Raw genomic sequence first — 19,085 nt, 5'->3', positions numbered from 1 at the left:
CCTGCTGAAATTAAATCCTGGTGTTCTATTTCTGGATTTGATATTTCTTGCTGTCTGGGAAAACCACCAAACCTTGCCAGATGTTGCCCATGCAAATATAGTTTTGTGTCATTCTTAGGTTTTAGAAATGAAAAAGAGTGCTTTGAGCACTCTCTTGAGCTGCTGCTATTAAGAACTGAGATTTGAAATAACTTCTAAATGTAGAATACGATACAGAGTAACAGTGGCAGGACTTTACTGTTTATAGCATGGGGTTACTTGCATTTGCTGCTGGGAGATGGGCCCTGGTTTAAATGGGTGGAAGTCATGGGGAATGAAGGAGATAATGCGCTGCACGTACTGCCAAATCTGGGCAATACAGTATTTCTTTCTAGGCCGAAAGGATCCCAGCAGAAACATTGAGTTCCCCTCGTCTCTCTGTTGTGCTGTTTGTATTAATAGATAGGTTTGTGCTCATTTTGTCTTAGGGCTGTGCTATTCAATTCCAAACAGATCACAGATTTAATGTTGTCATTTTTCTTCAGGGCTTTGGAGGTATTGGAGAGAAAGGAGAAAAAGGTGTGCCTGGCTTACCGGGTGTCAGGGTAGGTAACTTTACAGACTCCCTAAATGCCTGTTCTCAAACACGTGATGTGAGCCTTCCATCAACAGAGGCATTCCCAAAGCATGTAGAGATCGCACATGTAGGGCTGGGACCCATAGTAGCCAGCACCATACAACAACAGAACAAAGAGATAGTTCTTGTCTCAGATTAAAGGTGAGATGAAAGATGTGTACAGACAAGGCAGTCCAAGAAGATCATAGAGAAGCATTTAGTGGAGGTCTTGATACTGCAGGATCTGTGTCTTTCCATTTTTTTTGAAAGCTTCACAGAAAAGGAAGCTTTCAAGAGGTCCAGATGAATAAAGAGGCCTTGCAGTGGCTTTAGGGAGCTCTTAACCAGTGCCAGAACCACAGATAGATATTTGGTGAAGAAATGGGCAAGCTGGTAATAGATGTTGGTCTGACTAGTTAGTGAATGTGGGAGTTAACAGCATGCTCAGTCACACACCAGCCATAGATTCTTCAAATCACCATGAAGCTGCAGAGACGTACTTATACACAACAGGAGGACCCAGGCATTCTGTTCTGCCTGTGCAGAATAAATCGTCAAGAAAGCAAGTCTTGATTGCATTGTTTCATAACTTTATAATTATAAACTACCTGCCTAACTTCCTGGTAAGCTGAGACACCGTGACTTACTTAACTAAAACCGCCCATCAGAAAGAATGGCTTAAAAAAAATAAGAGTTGTTTTATCAGTTATTCTGCTGAATTCTTTCAGTGATGATTATTAGTATGTGGGAGATATGGAAAATCGGTGGTAGCTTCTCCTTTCGAAAGTTTTGTCTTTTCATTCTTTAGTGCTGAGATATTTGGAACCTGATATAAGACCAGACTGAGATGGAGCCTCTTGAAATTAATGGCTTTTTGCTGTTCTAGGGTCTTTTGGGACTGGATGGATCTGATGGGATTCCAGGGAGAAAGGTAAAATTTCTTTTTTAACTGTACTTAGAATTACAGAAGCTGTCTGACTGCTTAAGATCTACCAACTTCCTTATCTAGTGGCTCCAAGTTCTCTGATGGATGAATGCACCTGCCTTATTAAACTAGTGAGCTAACTAGAAAGCCCACGTAAAACTCTAGATGCCTTTGTCTCTCTAGTTACCCCTGCGTATTCAGAAGACCACCTCCACAGACTGGAAATTGTACATTCCCTCCTGGAATAATCAACTTTCCTGCTTTTGCCCTTACGGGGGTGGCAGTGGCCAGGTGATCTAGTGGCTGAAAATGCGATAAAGCATTCCACTTGCAGATACCGCAGTGGAAGTTGTTCAAGAAAACAGCTTTCAGAAATATAGCCTGGAATTCCGTCACTTTCTTGTATGTCTTGTTTTCTGCATGTCCTTTTCGAGGTGTACCGAAGGTGATGGTATCTCCCATATAAGCTAATTCATATCTCTACGTCAAAATTATGTGATTACAACCAAGCCCTTTATGCCGTGCTTCTCTAATGTGTGTGGGCTATATTGGGGGTCCTACGGTTGTCCAAGACTTCAGAATCCCTGGCAAGGTTTAAAGTTAAGGTTCCCTGCTCCAGAGCCCTTGCAATATCTTTGTCTGCAGTGGGATTTGCAGTCCATACTGGTTGAACGTTACCCAGTAGAGAACAGTAGATCACTTCAGCATAGACTTCCAGCCACACACCTAGAAGGGGAAATCCCTAAGAATGCTACCAGGAAATGGAGAGCTGGATCTGAGAAATTGGTGCCATGAGTCTTCTCTTTCTTATTTCTTCTGCAGATGTTTGGTAGGACAATGAGCTGGGGTTTTGATTCAAGTCCAGGCACTGCACATGTCTTGGCTAACAAATAATGCCGCTATCTTACTGTCTCACAGTGTAACAGTATTCCTCTGTGTGACTTCGCAGGGTCATCCAGGTGTTCCAGGCTATCCAGGACTGGATGGAGTCGAAGGCATGAAGGTAACTTCTTACGTGAACATACTAAAGCATTTCTTTTAAAAAATATTTGCGTGAATAAATATCATTGCCACAATCAGACCTCTTCTTTACCTCAGTATCACTGTAATTTTCGGTATATTTTGGTTCCTCACTTCGTTATTGGTAAGGATAAAAATGAATCGTCGCTGAACTGTGAACACTTGGCTATTTTAATTCGTTTACGATGTTCATTCATGGAACTTCGTGACTTACAATTGTAGGTGCAGTCTCTCTGGTCTCCTTTATCCTTACACCAATGCTGTATTTGCTGGACAATTAAGGCGAGATTCGATGGAAGTAAGCGGATGTTGCCAAGGCTATGTGAAGTCTTAGATCACAGGTCTAAGTACTGACGGGCCTGAAAAGAATGTGTTCCATTTCTCAATTGGGCAACACACAACCAGTGGTTTCTGGGCATCTCACAACTGGGGCAGTCATTCAGCTGGAAAGTGAGTGGAAAATGGCTGGATAGTAGTTTCCTGTGAAAAACACTCATCTGCCACCAGAGCTGGCATATGTTTGGCAGACATGTGAAATGCAAGTACGAAAGAGCTTTTGAAGTACTGGCTTATGCACAGAGGTGTGCTAGTGGAAGAAGCAGTGACGCGTGCACTGCCTTGGCTCGCTGCATGGTGTTTGCATTATAAACATGATGGTAGTTCGGACAACAGTCAGGTTTTGCACCTGCTGTTTCAAAGAGGATTTGATACTCCGTTAGGGTGAGAGGAAGGAATGATACTGCAGTTTGTCACAACTTGCTTGTTCTACCTGGGTGATTTTTATGGAGGAATCCTTTTTCCTGAAAAGCCCTATTACTGAAATCCTGGACTGCAAGGCAACAGATAACTGCAGTGATGAATGCTTTTAAAAATGGGTGTGTTCGTAGAGCTCTCTCGCCTTCCCATAAGGTGAATACGTATGATCTACCTGGTAGCGGTCAATATCGTATCGATGCTGGTATGATCACTGGTCTCCAGGACACATGGTATATACATGTCCACACTTCCAACTGAGGTAATGGGGTGCCTTCAGAGGACAGGTGGGTAGCAGCAAACACTTTATCTGAAGCAGATATCCGTTTTCTCCGAGGGGAAGTAGGTAAGTCAGGACAGCAGATGATTGTGAATAGCAGAAGAACAAAGTGTATTCTTCACCAAGACAAAGTATGATGGTTAGTGAATAACCACAGACATTGCTGCCATAATACAGTCTGTTTCCGAACAAGTCTTCCCCTCCATCACCCATCCGAATGTGGCCTGAATCTGTTTTCTTTCACAGGGTGAATTAGGTGACATTGGCCCCCCAGGCCCTCCTATTGTTATTGACGGGGAAGGTTTAGTCATTTCAGGTACGCGTTTCCGTTTTGTTTTGGAAATCATCTGAAGCACTTTTTTCTGATCCAGCTTTCCTTCTGACTGTATTTTACCACTTTTCCACAGGGTATATTGAGTCTACCTCATCCCTTGTTATTTTTCCTTTTGTTTCTGTATTGTTGGCATACAGATACTTTTGGTCCCATGTTTATAACTTCAGAGTTTACAATAAACCTTTCATTCCCACACTGCAGAATGTTATGTTTCAAGGCAGAATGAACATTAGTGCCTGGGGGGCTGAGTGTCTGTGAGCACGGGGAAGTGCTGTATGTCTCTCCAGTGTACTAAGGGAAAATGGCTTCCTTGCATTGCTTGGGAATGGGTGCTCTGATTGTCATTCTGCTACTATTTGTCATTCAATGTGGTAAGAATGTTACTGAGAAAATTTGAGTTAATTAACGCCACAGTTGAATGAGGATGGGAACAGTCTTTAAATCTGTGAAGGTAAGGGGACAAATTGTATAATCTCTCCGATTCTTCTTTCTTCACATGCAGGCAAGTTTGAAATAACCTCTAGCAGTTCAGGAGGAATGTTTCCCCTTCTTGTTAACTGTGTCTAACAGGCTTACTGCTAACTTTTGCTGCTCATGAGATCAGTGGCCACCGGGGTAGTTGACTGAACGAGTCTTTCGGCACAAATTCTTGTGAGGGTTTCTTCCTTGTTTTTCTGTATTTGCCTAATAGGTGCCCAGGGTGACCCTGGAAACCCAGGAATACCCGGTCCTCCAGGAGAAGAAGGGATCAGTGGTTTACCAGGCCTGCCAGGCGCTCCGGGGTTTCCAGGCCTGGAGAGAGGTAAAGCGGCTGCTAACAGTGGCCTTAGGAGGCTGTTTTCTATGTTGCTGAGAAGGCTCTGGGTAGTGGCCTGGAGATGGTGGAGATATTGGAGGAAGCCTCATCCTGCGCCTTCAGCTGGCTGATTTGTAGACTGCTGTAGGACACATAGAAGGCAGGGGTGACACAGTGAAACCGAGTGTGTTGACTTGTGTGGGAGCCGAATGAAATGATGACAGCCCAGGTAACTTTTCAGGGGTGAATATTTGGTGTAGCAGTGTACACAGGAGGTTGGTTATTTGATTTCCATTTTGAATGAGTTGATTGGCAGAACCTTTCCTGCATTTTAAACAATAGCAAATGTTTGTGAAAATTATTTTTAAATGACTTTTCATATTTGCAATAGAGAGCTAACAGATTGGCTGGATAAACCCACTGTAGGTGGAAGCCATTTGTCCCTTCAAAGATCTCACTTTCTGTTTCACTTCAATGTCATCTGTGAAGTCCTGGCCTGCAATGATCCAGAGACTAGGAACTACTAAGGAAATTATCTCACTCAAAGGAAATCAGAAAATAACTTAACTACACTCTTACATAGTTAATTGTCAAACTGATGAGTGGGACTTAAATGCAGCCCCGTGAAGTTTTCTGGATGACCAAAGGAGAGTGTAAATGGGAGCCAGTTGGTGCCTCCAATTAGCAAGTTTTCCTTTGTATGCGATTATAAACTTCTGTGTTAACGTGGTTGCAGTTCAGGGCACAACAGTAATTTTTATAACATTAAAAATATTAAAATGTGTTTGCTGCTGGAACGCTGCTCATTGTGCCATTGTTGTCTAGATGGAATGGGCCCTGGAGGTTCTCCAGGTATTCCAGGTGTGAAGGGTGAAGTGGGAGAACCAGGAAGAGCAACAATTGGATTAACGGGCACTCGTGGCAGAGAGGGTTTACCGGGTCTGCCAGGAGCACCAGGATTGCCTGGTTCACTACGTATGTATATTTTTAACATGTATTTTTATATTGGATCCAAAGTGAAACAAGACTAATAATAATTTAAATATTTATTTCTTTGCCGGTGAGGATTATTCATCTGTAAATCTTAAATGTCCAGTTGGCACCTCACTGATTGTAACTCACAACCTTAAATGTATGTATCAACAGCCACCCCACTGAAGTAAGAAAATACACCTTATTATTTTTAGAGTGGCAGCCTGAGAGACTGAAGCACAAGGTTGTGTAGACACAATTTATGATACAGAGGACCTTGAAGTTCTAGGCTAGCCTTCTACTGGCTTGGATAAAGAATAGACCATGACCTTGGCAACTGGGGTAAATAGCTAATCTTGTGAGTAGGTGTTTTGGGTACCAGGAATCAGATAGGATGCCTGAAGAGAGAGTTTTCAGACCTGAGGAAATGCAATTTTATCTTAACATGTTCATTTGTGTGGATGCCCTGATTGGATTAATTATGCATTGTTTTGTTTTCCTTAGAAATTGAGTATTACATGAAGAGGATTAATTTTACACAAACCTTGTGTTTTACCATTCTGCCATAAACTTGAGTTCACACAGCCTGCTTTATTTTTTGAGAGCCAGCCTTTCAAAACACAGCACTCTTCAGTGACGGAGCCTATAAGCACAGTCTGATGAAATGATTCTCTGTCGAGAAGAAATAAGTGCTCTCTTCTCAATAACTGTTTGCTAGTCAAACCTGGGTCATTTTTCTGCAGAGTCTGTAAAGCTCTTGTAGCTGTTTTTAGCTGATGGTTGCAGTTTGTTTCCATGGAACATCAGATGGGTGCTGGTCAGCACTCCGTCTTACTGTTGTCACTGAGGGGAAGGGTTTTCAGACACAGTAGTTCTAGATTATGTTAGATCACTGTCTGCTGCTGTTTCTGTTGGCTCACGTTCATTCTAATCAGCATATAAAGAGATGTAGAAAATAATCCTGCAGTTATAAAATGAGGGACAGGTGAAGTCCCCTTAACCTTTTTGCCCTTTGGGCTCTTTCCTGAGCTGCAGAAACTTAATGAGGGGCTCTGCAGCAGGGAGGTAGCCCTGGGGATGACTGTACCATGCCAGCAGCAGCAGAGATGCTGCTCCTCATATATGATAGCTCTGTGCCAACGAAAAGGACAGTAGCCAGTCATCAAAATCAGCAACACATAGATTCGTCCCTTCAACTTAATGTCCATATGAGTCTCAGCTTCTCCCAGACCTGTAAAGGCACTTCTGCCATGACCTAAGTCATTTGCCCTTCTTCATACAACCTATTTGCAGGTTAGTTGTTCTTTGGCCAACAGTTAAGTCTGAAAAGGTTCAAAAGTAGAGGGATGATGCTCTGTTGCACCCACATCGGGAGAGCTTTTGCTTTTCTATATGAGAAGCCAGAAGACAAAGGCTGCAGCCTGGGGTACCGACCAAGTACATCTCCTTGTGTCACTTCCACAGTTGCAGTTTGATCCAGTGCCATTTCTGTGATTTGCATAATGGACGTTGTAAGTAATTAATGAACTGGAAATCCAGCCTTCTCATGGCTTTTGCCTTCTTTCCGCATATAGGCCCTTCATTGCCCCCAGACACCATCCTGAATGGAAGGCCTGGGGCCCCGGGGGAGCCTGGACAAAGAGGGCTGCCGGGAGCTTTGGGTCCAAAGGGGTACAAAGGTAATCAACTCTTGTTATGGGAGAGCCTTTCTGTAGTCATTGGGCCTCAGAAAGATATTTACACAGGGTTAATATCCGAAGGGATGAGGTGGAAGTGTCTTTATGACAAATCACAGGAGGCTGAGAGGGATTAAAGGAGCCAATAACCTTTACAGTTTAGAGAGTGTTGTGTCCCGCACTGCCAGCAAAATCCTATTTCCTACTTCCCACTCTGCTCAGGCAAACAAGCAGATAAACGTCTCATACCCAGAAAATTAGCCAAGTAAGTTATACTTTAAAGCCATAAGACATAACGAGACTTAGAAATAAAATCTTGTTCACTGCTTTGCAATATAGGCTGGAAATGACAGAGAAACTTAATTTTAGTATTTTCTGAGCTAAAAATGATGAGAATTTGGGTCTTAGTTCGTGACAGAACCAGCAGCAAAAGCCATGATGATGCAGACATCACTGTGCTTTGCGACTGTTTGGATCCATGGCCAGTTAGAATTCAGGGAAATACAAAGATATCCAGCTGAGGGTCATTGTAACCTGCTGGGAGTGGGAGTATGGCTTTGCTTTCTCAGACATAGAACTATCTTGTTAAAAAGCCACAAGACTTTTGTCCTAAAACTCTCCTAAACAGATGAGTTTAAGCCTTTGGGAAGAGGTCGAGAAGTGGTGAGGTTCATGCTGCACATGGTAATTTGGTGATGGGCATTGCCTAGAAATTAACCTGGACAAAACCTGAGTTCTACTTGCTTGACACTCACATCACTTGAGCAGATCAGGCACAAAACCAAATCGTATGAGACTGGCTTTTTCCTAATTGAATCAAATGCTGCTTTTGGAGCTCTTGCAACTGAGAAGGGTCTTTATCCAAATGAAACTGAGTTTGGACCGTTAACTGTATTTTGCAGGAGAAGTAGGCGATTGTGCTTGTGATGGAGGAGTTACAAGAGCTGGTCCGAAAGGCATCTCAGGTCCACCAGGTCCATCAGGAAGCCCCGGTGTGTCTGGGATTAAGGGCATTGGTGGAGACCCAGGCACTGTGGGTGCACCAGGACTACGGGGCCCTCCGGTAAGGCAGCAAGAGTTTCTACTGGTTGTCATGAATTAAAGCAGAAAAAGTATCCATGTACAATTGTTGGTGTTGATTATAGTGAAAGCATAACGCATTGTTCTGTATAATTTCTGCTACTTGTTTGGATTAAAAAAAAGAAGGCAACCCAGAAACTGATCTGTGAAAAGAACCTGCAAGTAAAGAAATTATCAGCTATAAAAAATGGGAGAAGAAATGGTTCTTATCTTCTGAGAATTACATGTTTAGCAACCAAGAGAAGCACAGAAACATATATCCTAGGGCTTCTTGACCGTAGGCATAAAAGTTAGTCTCAGGGTTCACCTAACTGAGGGCTGGCTGGGGAAGCAGATATACATCTGCATGGAGAGAAGACCTGGAAATTCAAGTGGTGAGATCTTTCCACATCATTGCTCATAGCTGTAAAAACTGTGTGCCAGAGCTGCAGTCTCCTTCTCAATTGCTGCATGCTAAATACATTAGTGAGAGTTGAGCTGTGGTTTTTGTGAAAGGGCAACCATAACAAACGGGATTTTCCAAAGTGCTGAGCATTGCTCACTGGCAGAATTTACTTTTGAAAATCATAGTCCATAAAGATACCAATCTTTTGTCTTCAGAGTATCTCTATTAGTGTCAGTAAATGCAGCACACCAAGTAACAGGGAAGAGGATTCAATCCTTGGGCCCTGTTATACCCTGAGTGAGTCACATTCCCACATGCCATCCAAGATTGCTGTTGTCATAGTGCATACCAGGGTTTGGCTAGACATTGTAAAGCCATAGTGACTTGATGGAAACACTTGGAAATAATCAAACCTCCTCTTTTTTTTTTTTTTAAGTATAATATATACATTCTTTCAAGCTCCAGTCACTGTGACCTGTCCTCATATGATATTTTTAAGAAGCGAAGACTTTTCTTGCATGTTCATATTCCTGTTTTTTTCATCTTTTGCTCTATAGGCTTCATCAGGTCAGTCAGGTCTTCCAGGTCCTAAGGGAGAAAAAGGGGATTCGTTGTATGCAACAGGCAAAGGTGCTCTTTTGGACCGTGGTGCGACAGCACCCAGAGGACCTTCAGGCATCCCAGGAACCCCTGGCAGGGATGGACTTCCCGGCTTGCCAGGCCCACCAGGCCCTCCAGTAAGTTCAGATTAATTTAACAGCAGTGCTTCAGAATTGGAGTAAAGAGCAGAGAAAATAGAAAGGCCTGGTTTAGTCCTGATTAGCCCTGTGATGAGTCTCCAAATACGTAAAAAGCTCACCGTCCCTGAGCACAAATTTGTCTTAGTCAGGATTAATAATTGGTCCTCATTATTCCTCTGACTACTGGTTCAAAAGATAAACTTCCAGTAGTGGGGTAGACTTTGAAAGACGAAGGACACTGTAGGCATGGATCAAATCTTGAAATAGAAAAATCACACCAGAATCTTTTTAATTAAGAGAGAAAATGTCTTTCGGAATATGTAATATTTACATTATTGCAAGTACAACATTATTTTTGATAGTCAATGAGTTTTCTTGCATTTTGAAATAATTTACAGTTGTTTCCATGTCCTTCCCAGGTCTATCTGAACCTTGCACAGAACCAACCAAACTCTTAGGCATTTTTTTGTGTATGCTTTCTTATATCTCTTTGATTTTCAGCTGTAATTGTCTTTGCTTTGCACAGGGTGATGGGGGGCTGGGTTTCCCAGGTGAAAAAGGACTGCCAGGACTGCCTGGCTCTAAGGGCCATCGTGGAGAAATTGGTTCTCCTGGCGTTGGGTACCCAGGTCCTAGCGGAGTTCGTGGGCCTCCAGGTGACCCGGGAATGGACGGGTTTCCAGGACAAGCAGGTCTTCCAGGCCCTCCAGGTAGGTGCTGCCGGATCTGCTCTTATTTTGAAAAGGTGCAAATCCGCTATGAGTCAAATGGCACTCACCTTACTGCTGTGCTGGTAGCCGGGCCAGAAGATTGCGTTAGGTTAAAGACTGCTCTTTAAGTTAATTGAGAGTGGCTTGTGGGCTCACAAGATCTCACACAGCAATCACAGCTTTCTCCGGTTACCGTGCTCAGGAGGGCACAGTTAATAAGCCACAAATACTCAAATAGTACTCAAATACTAAGTGTGTTGGGTGGAACTGCTCACTGACTTGCTGGAGAACCATTTTACACCAAAGGTAGGTAGGACAATTGATAAAATGAAGTTTTTGAAAAAATAGAAATAGTAATTTTGATAAAAATAGTAATTCCTGATATCTGAGATTTCTGAATGAGTTTTCAGAACTATTACTGTTATTGAAATAAGAGGAGCTCCAGATTTTTTTTAAAAGAAGAAACTGCAGTACATTGTATGTGTGGGCAGGCACTGATGAGTGAGACGTTGTCATGACAGTCAGGTAGGGAGCTCGCTAACAACTGGTGCAAGCAGCTTTGGGCCGTTTGCTTCCCAAGGTACTGCAGTCTGGCTCAGCTGACATGTCATTATACGTACCTAAAGCATACTGTAACGACAAGGGGTAAATAGAGATTTGATTTGGTAATGTTTCATGTATGATGTTCTGTGTTCATTCTCAAATTGAGTTACATGGAAAGTCACATCTAAATGTTTGTGGAAAGTGTTTTCATAGCAAAATGACTACAGAGAGCAAGTCCTAATGTCTTGATTCCTTGTCAGCCGTTTAAATATTGTTTAAAATGAACCGTATTTTTTCTTTGCTGCTGCTGATTTTCAATGTATTTTCCACTCTGTGTAAACTTAACCTTCTAGGTTTGTTATTCTGTCAGAATTTGCAGACATAATATCATTGCTTAGATTTCTGGACTGATGCTCTGCGTTTGAAAATCGTGGTGGTAAGACCACTGCAGTATGCGGAGTTGGCGGAAGGATCTTAAACGCAGCGGGAGGGGAGAGCTAGCCCAGAACAGCACCAGGAGGGTTGCACAGACATGCTGGATGGCATGTTACCTCACTTCAGTGTCACGCTGGGTGGTTGTTGTGGGGTGAGGAGACAGTAGCATTAACGTCCCCCGGAACAGTCAGCATAAGCTTTTTTTCCAATTCAAGTCACATGCTAAATGCTAAAAGCTTTACTAACTCATAGCTATGAATGCTTACATCTTTGTGTGGTAAATTGTCTCTCACAAAATCCACTAAATTAAAATTGCATTGTAAGATAAGTACAAGTAAAATGCTCTGTGCATGATGTGAACTCGGTGGAGCACATCTGAGGCCAGCTTGTGATCAAAGCTTTGCTAATGGTGAATGGTCCTTTGTAGAAGAGTATCTATAGCCAAAATATGTGGGAAAGTGTGAGCAAGTCATTAGCCAGTCCAGTTTGCACCCCACAGAGGTGTGTAAGAAAACTTGTGAATGCATCATTCCCTCCATACTAGGAAATAATTTGCATACATTAAAAGCCCCTTTGATGTAGTAAGTTTCATCTAATATTAAAGAAATGTGGGTGGGTGGAAGAAATAATCATTTCTTATACTGCCCAGAGAGGCCTTATCTTGCCAGTGAATGAAACAGAGTCGGTGACCTACTGAAGTTACTCCATCTAAGGCACCACTGAGAAATCTTGCTCAAGTTCATGCCACATGTGGTAAAACAGGGTGGAACAATCTTGCCTTGGAAAAGCCTAACTCAGTATTTTATAAAGAGCTGAACTGATTTTACCCAGTAGTACGAGATTACTCAGAAATGTTGGAAGTGCCCATAGTTTGCTTTTATGCCTGACGTGATGGCTTCAAAATTGTTTATTTTCCTTGATACTGGGATGTTATTGTGTACACTGTGATAATGTGGGGTATTAAGTAGATGGACAACACTAAGTTTTGCTTATATAATTTTTACACTAAGCCTTGCTTGCATTGTTTTGTAAAACACAAGACAACAGTCCGATGTGCATTTTGGTTATCCTCACATGAAATATCGAGCCATTGTTCAAGGATTCTATGCAGCTAGTAATGTAAAATACAGACCATGCTACTGGGCAGAGCTGGTTTTGGAAAACTGACATCAGACAGTCCTTAAAGCCGTGTGATGTGAATGCCACAGTACTAATTAAACCCCCCTTCCCATGCCAGTTGCTGCCCCGAATGTCTGCTTTTTTGAAAAATGTAATTCTTTATTGTACCGTGTCTGAGGAGGAAGTGTCTCGGAGATGATGGACCTCAACTTTGTATTTGATAAAGCATTCAGCATCAGGCTCACACAGGACTGCAGAAGACCAGAACTGGAATTTTGATTTCATGTCCCTGCCATTTCACTTATACTTTGTCAAAAGAATGCCCTGTGAAAGCGTACCCCAGGGCAGGCAGCAATGTGTGCGGTTCATCTTGCAGTCATGGCATAAGGTGCCCATTTATGCCAAAGCATAAATTGAATCATGGGGAATTTAGTTTTGATCCTCTGTTCTTAAAGCCTGTGCTGACTGTAAAGGTGAATTGCTGTCACAGATTAAATTGGCTTTGTGTAAGAATGGAGGTGTTATCGCAGCTCTGTAGAGCTGACATGAGTATAGTCATTTTTAAATGAATTTTGCTATCAGTGAATGCCTTGCATCGAAATAAAAGTAGTGAACTGAGAACTGACCTTTGGTTCTCTCACATCAAAGTAGAAAATGTTCTGAAGTTTCCTTCAGAATTTGCATAACATCTCAATATGTGAGTTGATTAGGCACGCTGGGGGTTCTGGTCCCTCTTGTTCCTCGCTATGTCCCGCTTTCCACATAACCTCACTAGTTTCTTTATACTCGAGGTGATAGCTGTTAGCAGCCCCTGACCGGTTAGGATTTGAGATTAGGCTTGTTCTTTCTTCTCACAAGTCAGAATAATGGAGTCATGAATATTAGGGTTGGGGCTGGAATGAAAGGGGGTTGAAATGGGAGGTCAGACCCGAATCACACTCTCTCATTTGGCATTGTGAGAGGGGGATGCTCAAATCTGCCTTCCCTGACTGAGTTTGGGGCTGGACCCTAGGCTGAAAGCTTTGCTTTCCACCTCTGGTTGGATGTAGACATCATAGTGAGGAGATTTTCACACAGCCTTTTGTGAACTGAGTTGGAATCTATTCAGAAGAACCGAGGAGGAATGTCATTGAACCAGTTCTTTGCACATGCAACCAAAATAATTCATAGGGATCTGATTTAGACCAGGTACCTCCTCAGGACTGAAAGCAGTCACAGTTCGGAGTGCTCTTGAATGACTGATGAGTAAATTTGGCTTGTCAGTCTGGAAATGGAACTTGAATGGAAATGATCCTGCAAAGAGACTTGTAAGGAAATGAGAAACAATGTTTCTGTGATACCTGATTATCTCATTCTTAATCGGCCTTGTAGTTGATGCCAGATTTGAATTGGCAAATATCAGGCAGTGCAGTTAGGCAGCTGTTTCTCTGTGCGTATAAAAGTGTTCAGAGTAATGGAAAAAAACCCTCTCTCTTCCCCAAATTTGGTTTAGTAGTCGTCTTTTGTGTGTGATCTCTCTGACTTGGGAGCTTTTAAAGTCCTTCAGATTTCCATTTGTAGAAAGTGTGTGTGTGGCAGTCGAAGGCTAAGCCAGCTGTTCCAGCCCAGAGCTAATTCTGTCGTTCTAGCACAGGCTCCTCCTGCAATCCCTGGAAGCGTTTCTGAACTAGTTTTTGTGATAATCTTTTCTGTGACTGTGTGAATGTGACTTCATAATGTCAGTGACCACCAAGGAGGAACGCAGGGAGTGTTTGAGATCTTTCAGGTGAATCTGATGTGCTAGCAGCTCTGATAATGCCACAGCACTTCCATTCCGCTGAAGAGGGATTGCTGGTACAAACAGAGCCTTTTGCTTTGAGAGGTGGAAGTCAGTCAAAGAGCTTTGCAATTGCTGAGTCTTGCTTGCTGCTAAAAAACTTTTAAGCCATGTGGTTATTTCTTAGTCTGATGGACAGTAGAAGAAGAAGTTGGAGAGTAAGGCTGAGATAAAACCCCCTTGCTATTCCACCCTCCACGCCTGCATCTCTCTGGCCTAAACTCTTGGGTGACAGGTTTTTTTAACACTTAGGTATTCTATCTTGCATGTGCACATTTGTTAGAAATGTAGTGTACTGTTCATTTACAGCCTAGAAGCATCCTCTGTTTTTAAAAGTCAGGAACACATGTCAGCTCCTGCTGCCTTTGAAAGCTCTCAGCCTGGACCTCAGGCTCTCCGAGGCTGCCTTTTCATTGCCTGTTGCACAGCCCCTTCATAGGGAGCACCAGGTGCTGAGTGGAAGCCGTGGACGTCATGCTAAGGTAGTCCACAGCAGTAGCTGCTACCTTTTACTGGTCCTGTAGTAAGTCAGTAGTAGAGATGAGATTAGACAATCACTAGGTTCTGGATGACTTTAATATCACTTATTTGAGATGTCAGCAGTGTTGAGTAAATTCACTCACAGCCGCTTATGATATGTCCTGTAAAAAACACCTGGATACTAAATGTTCCTCTTCTGTCCGTCTCTCTGAAAGGGGCTGTGTGTAACCTCAGTGTTTCTTTGTTTTAGGTATCACCTTGCCCTGCATAGTTCCTGGAGCATATGGGCCCTCAGGGACTCCTGGCTTTCCAGGACTGCCAGGTAGGGAGACAGGCTGGTTGTGATGCACTGGCTGGCTACCAAGAAGCACTTATTCCTCAAGGAAGAGAATACCTGCTAATTAATCTTCTCTGAGTGATAGTTATTCCAGAGAGTTAACTGACAGAACAATTTTTTTTTCAAGGAAAGTAGGCTTAAATCCTGTGGAGGATCATGCTGACTGCACGATTTTTTTTTCTCTGGACCCAAACCCTCTCATTCTGTGTTTATGTAGCTGATGAAGCAGCCACAGCTTGGAGGCTTTATTTAGCTTAAATCGTGTTTTCAGCACTAGCTTTGCAGAAAAGATCTGATCCTGTTTTCTCGTGCTGTGTTTTTGTCTTCTCGTATTCATTCATTATTATTATTTATTAATGCGGTTTTTACCCTTAGGTTCCAAAGGCAGCACAGGCTTTCCCGGCATTCCAGGCCAACCTGGATTACATGGGTCAAAAGGACAGCCAGGGTCTCGAGGAATAATAGGCTTGCAAGGAGAACCTGGTAAGAGGGAAGTTGCTGGAGTATTTTTATTGCCTGATTAACGTGTACAATAGAGTTGTCCGACCTTCTAGGCCACTTTTCTGCCTGGATGTGGCTGAAGGCAATCTCTTGTCCTTTCACTACATTAAGGGGGATGTCGTCTTTATGAGGTCACTGATTTCATGACATAACCCCTGAGCAGTGTGACAGGTCCGCACAGCAGTGCAGTTTAGTGTCTGCCTGGTACAGGGAGAATACTTTCCACTCCTGCTTGTACCAAGGCTGCCAGCGTCTTCTGTCCCACAGCGCCAGAAGTTGTCTGACATAGGGTAAGAAAGGTGTGATGAATGTAACATCTTTGCAGCTTTTGTAGTTGATAGTGAGATAGAGATACTGCCTGTCTGCAGCCTGAAATGACATCATCTTCATTTTTTTTGTCCTTTTTGCCTCATCTGCCACCTAGTGAAACCAAGCTTGTAAAGCTGCAACTAACTGCAGCTCCCAGATACTCCCAAAGTATACTTTTCCTCACAAAAAAAAGGGTATTTTAACTGCTCTAAACAGTTTCATCACTTTCTGTCACCAGCTACTGTTTCTGATTCAGTATTGAAACATTCTGCAACTTTCCAAACAGTTTTTTCATGCATGAAAATTTTTTAGGTGTTGATTTTGTTAGAGATGCTGTTGGAAGCAGATATTCTGTACTTCTGAGTGACAGTTACTGTTTTCCTCTTTAAGGCTTCCCCGGGCCTCGAGGAGAGCAAGGGTCACAAGGACTTCCAGGACTGGATGGAACAGATGGTTTGCCTGGGAAAATGGGTCCTTCAGGCTTAGCTGGAACGAAAGGAGCTCCTGGAGATGTATTTGGTGCTGAGAGTGGAGCCCTGGGAGAGCGTGGCCGTCCTGGACTCCCAGGTGATAAAGGGCTTACAGGGGATCCTGGGTTTCCAGGACCAAAAGGTAAGCACTGAGACTGCTTGTGCCTGGGAATATCAAGCTGTTTCTCTTTCAAAACCCTTTCCTCTTTCCAGTCTCTGTAAGATACTGCGTTAGCAGTGCTCTAAGCTGCTCATGGGTGCTGATTTGCTGGTTTTCTTTTAGAATCTAATGCAACCTAAAGGCTTTTATTAAAACTCACTTTTTAATTAAAAGGGTGAATTTTGTTTTATTTGTCCTGTAACCTTCCAATTCTCTGTTCCCAGGGCTTGATGGAAGAGCAGGCCTCCTAGGTATTAAAGGCGAACAGGGTAATCGAGGATATTCGGGTGTCCCTGGATTGCGGGGACCTCCTGGTCCTGGAGGACCTTTTGGCATCAAGGGAAAACCAGGACCTTTGGGGTCAGTTGGCCTCACAGGAGCACCAGGTATGTAATGTCTTCAGATGAAGACAAGTAGCTAAGCTGAATGCTGCAGTTTTGAGGAAGTGTGGGAGACATTTGGTATTTGCTGGGTGTGAGCTTCTACCTCTGGTTGGGGGTTACAGAGTGCAGAATTTGAGCCTGTTGCCTCTGATTGCTGGATGACTCCTGCTGAGAAGTGGTGCCCCAAGGCTGTAAGAAGTACAGGAGAAAGATAGGAGAAATCATCTTAAATGTCTTGATATTTTTAACATTTCTGCTCTTACATGCTGACTGTATCATTGACTGATCTTCATTTCCATTTTCATGACGATTGGTTTCTCATGTATGAGATTGCCTGACGTGAGTTTGACAGATTGATGATTGTTGGCTTTCTCAGAACAAGCACTTGTCTCTCTTTAGCTTCACTGGGACAGAATAGAAATTTATTTTCCTTCATTTTAAGGGAAAAAAAAAAACCCAGAGCACTTGAGAACAGCAGTATCTCTCAAGCTGCACTGACTGAAGTGTTTCATGGTAACAGTATATGCAAGATTCGAGAACCCAGTGAAGAGGGACTTGGGAATGGGTAGATAATGTTCTGTGACATAGCTCATCTGTTCTGACATGCAGAATGACAGTGCTGGAGCACAGCGACAACAAACGAATGAAAGCAGTAACGCCATTTGAGATGAACATCGTAGAGTTTAGAAGTTTTTTTTATTTATTTTAACTTTAACATTCCTTTTGCCTCTCTTGTTTTACATTTTTTGGACTATATGCCATATATGACTTTCTTTCAACTGTTTCTTCCATTGCTAGGACGATAAGCCTCACATGATTAAGTTTTTTGCAGCTGTAGTCTCTCTGAATCATTAATTTCTTTGTTCTTTCTGTTTACATATTTTGTCTGTTTTTTCCTTCACCATGTTTCTATTCCATTTATCATCAACTCTCCATTTCTGATGTCACACTGTTTGGTTATGGGTTCTTCACCTAGGCTGTCAAGGTGAGAAAATGCAGTGTAGCAGAAAAGCTCATGGACTAACAACCTAGCTTTTAAGGCTACAGGAATTGCACTGACTACAGGTGATACCCCTTATTATTGCTGATCAAGCCAGAAGGCAAAGAACCATTGCAGGGAGAATGCTCAGACAGTAACAAAGCCTGAAGTCTGTAAGGAAATCCTTAATATGTACAGATTTTAAATGTGTGTGTTTTCTTTGTCTTCTTAATTAAAGCAGCCGTTTCACCTTCAACTTTAAAAGATTCTGTGTCGTAGCTTAAGCCCTGAGTACAGCAAAGCTCATGTATTGGGTGCTACTGCTGCAAATGCCATTTTTCAGAAGCCACCTGATTTTTCCTTACCCTCCCCTTGGATATGAGCATTCTGTTTTCAATGGTTTAAGCCTTTATTTAAAATTGTAAACTATTACAAAGCTTCAGCTAGAAACGTTCTGAAACATTTAGTGTTGGTATTGTGACAGCACAATCAGAAGCTTGTTCCCTTAGTGAGCAATTTGGTCTTGAGAAGTAACGCTTTAGCTACCAAGGTGGAAAAGAAACTTGTGAGAACTAGCCTCTCCAACTGATCTCTGGTTCACCCAGAGGATGGGGTAGGTAACGATGCTCCCCATTCTGGTTTGACGGCCTTGACGATAAAGGTAAGGCTGATACGCTAGAGTTTAGTGTCTGGTAAAGGAGGCAAAAGGAGATACATCATAAGGGGTTTCACTCTCGCCGGTTGTGTAGTGATGTAGGCAGTAACCCTCTTCATAGGTATTTTATTATTAGATGACTAATGCTTTTGCAATTCTAAGCTTTATGCTTTCTAGTAGGCTGCATGTGCCACGAGGTCCATTTGTCATATTGGAAACAATGCTGTGTTTAAAGAGTTTGGGAAGCTGTCCACCAACTGGCCTCGTGTTTGCGTGACATAATCCATTGAGTTCTTTCTTGTGTTGATTCAGGACTTCCTGGAGCCAAAGGCTTGACTGGGGATGTTGGCCCGCAAGGCCCAGCTGGTATGAAAGGCTTCCCAGGCCTTGATGGTGCTCCAGGATCTCCTGGAGAAACAGGATTCGTAGGGCCACCCGGCCCTTTCGGTCAAGATGGACGTCCAGGTTTTTCTGGGCCAAAAGGTATGTGTTCCACTAGGGAAATAGTCTGTGGTTACTATGCTCCCCAAAAACCAACCGTGTTAAGACCAATTTTAAGCCCAACTTGTCAGAAGAGAATGAATTCCCAACTAGTGTTGGAGTGCATTTGTTTTGCTGCTGAGTTATGAGTT

At 42.8% G+C, this 19,085-nt stretch overlaps 1 protein-coding gene across 1 annotated transcript in view; it reads left to right on the top strand.

Moving 5' to 3' along the window:
* COL4A6 (collagen, type IV, alpha 6) overlaps positions 1 to 19,085 on the top strand; it is an 87,218-nt gene that overhangs the window by 55,228 nt on the left and 12,905 nt on the right. The window contains exons 13-28 of the mRNA XM_010141889.1: positions 525 to 584; positions 1,482 to 1,526; positions 2,470 to 2,523; positions 3,820 to 3,889; positions 4,599 to 4,709; positions 5,529 to 5,678; positions 7,250 to 7,354; positions 8,254 to 8,414; positions 9,374 to 9,553; positions 10,083 to 10,266; positions 14,910 to 14,981; positions 15,372 to 15,479; positions 16,197 to 16,418; positions 16,661 to 16,822; positions 17,796 to 17,804; positions 18,766 to 18,936. Coding sequence (XP_010140191.1) covers positions 525 to 584; positions 1,482 to 1,526; positions 2,470 to 2,523; positions 3,820 to 3,889; positions 4,599 to 4,709; positions 5,529 to 5,678; positions 7,250 to 7,354; positions 8,254 to 8,414; positions 9,374 to 9,553; positions 10,083 to 10,266; positions 14,910 to 14,981; positions 15,372 to 15,479; positions 16,197 to 16,418; positions 16,661 to 16,822; positions 17,796 to 17,804; positions 18,766 to 18,936 — 1,864 coding nt within the window. The remainder of the gene's footprint in view (positions 1 to 524; positions 585 to 1,481; positions 1,527 to 2,469; positions 2,524 to 3,819; positions 3,890 to 4,598; positions 4,710 to 5,528; positions 5,679 to 7,249; positions 7,355 to 8,253; positions 8,415 to 9,373; positions 9,554 to 10,082; positions 10,267 to 14,909; positions 14,982 to 15,371; positions 15,480 to 16,196; positions 16,419 to 16,660; positions 16,823 to 17,795; positions 17,805 to 18,765; positions 18,937 to 19,085) is intronic.

The sequence above is a fragment of the Buceros rhinoceros genome, unplaced genomic scaffold (assembly GCF_000710305.1).
Source record: "Buceros rhinoceros silvestris isolate BGI_N320 unplaced genomic scaffold, ASM71030v1 scaffold6358, whole genome shotgun sequence".
Taxonomy (NCBI): Eukaryota; Metazoa; Chordata; class Aves; order Bucerotiformes; family Bucerotidae; genus Buceros; species Buceros rhinoceros.
This window is presented reverse-complemented; position numbering and strand designations above follow the sequence as displayed.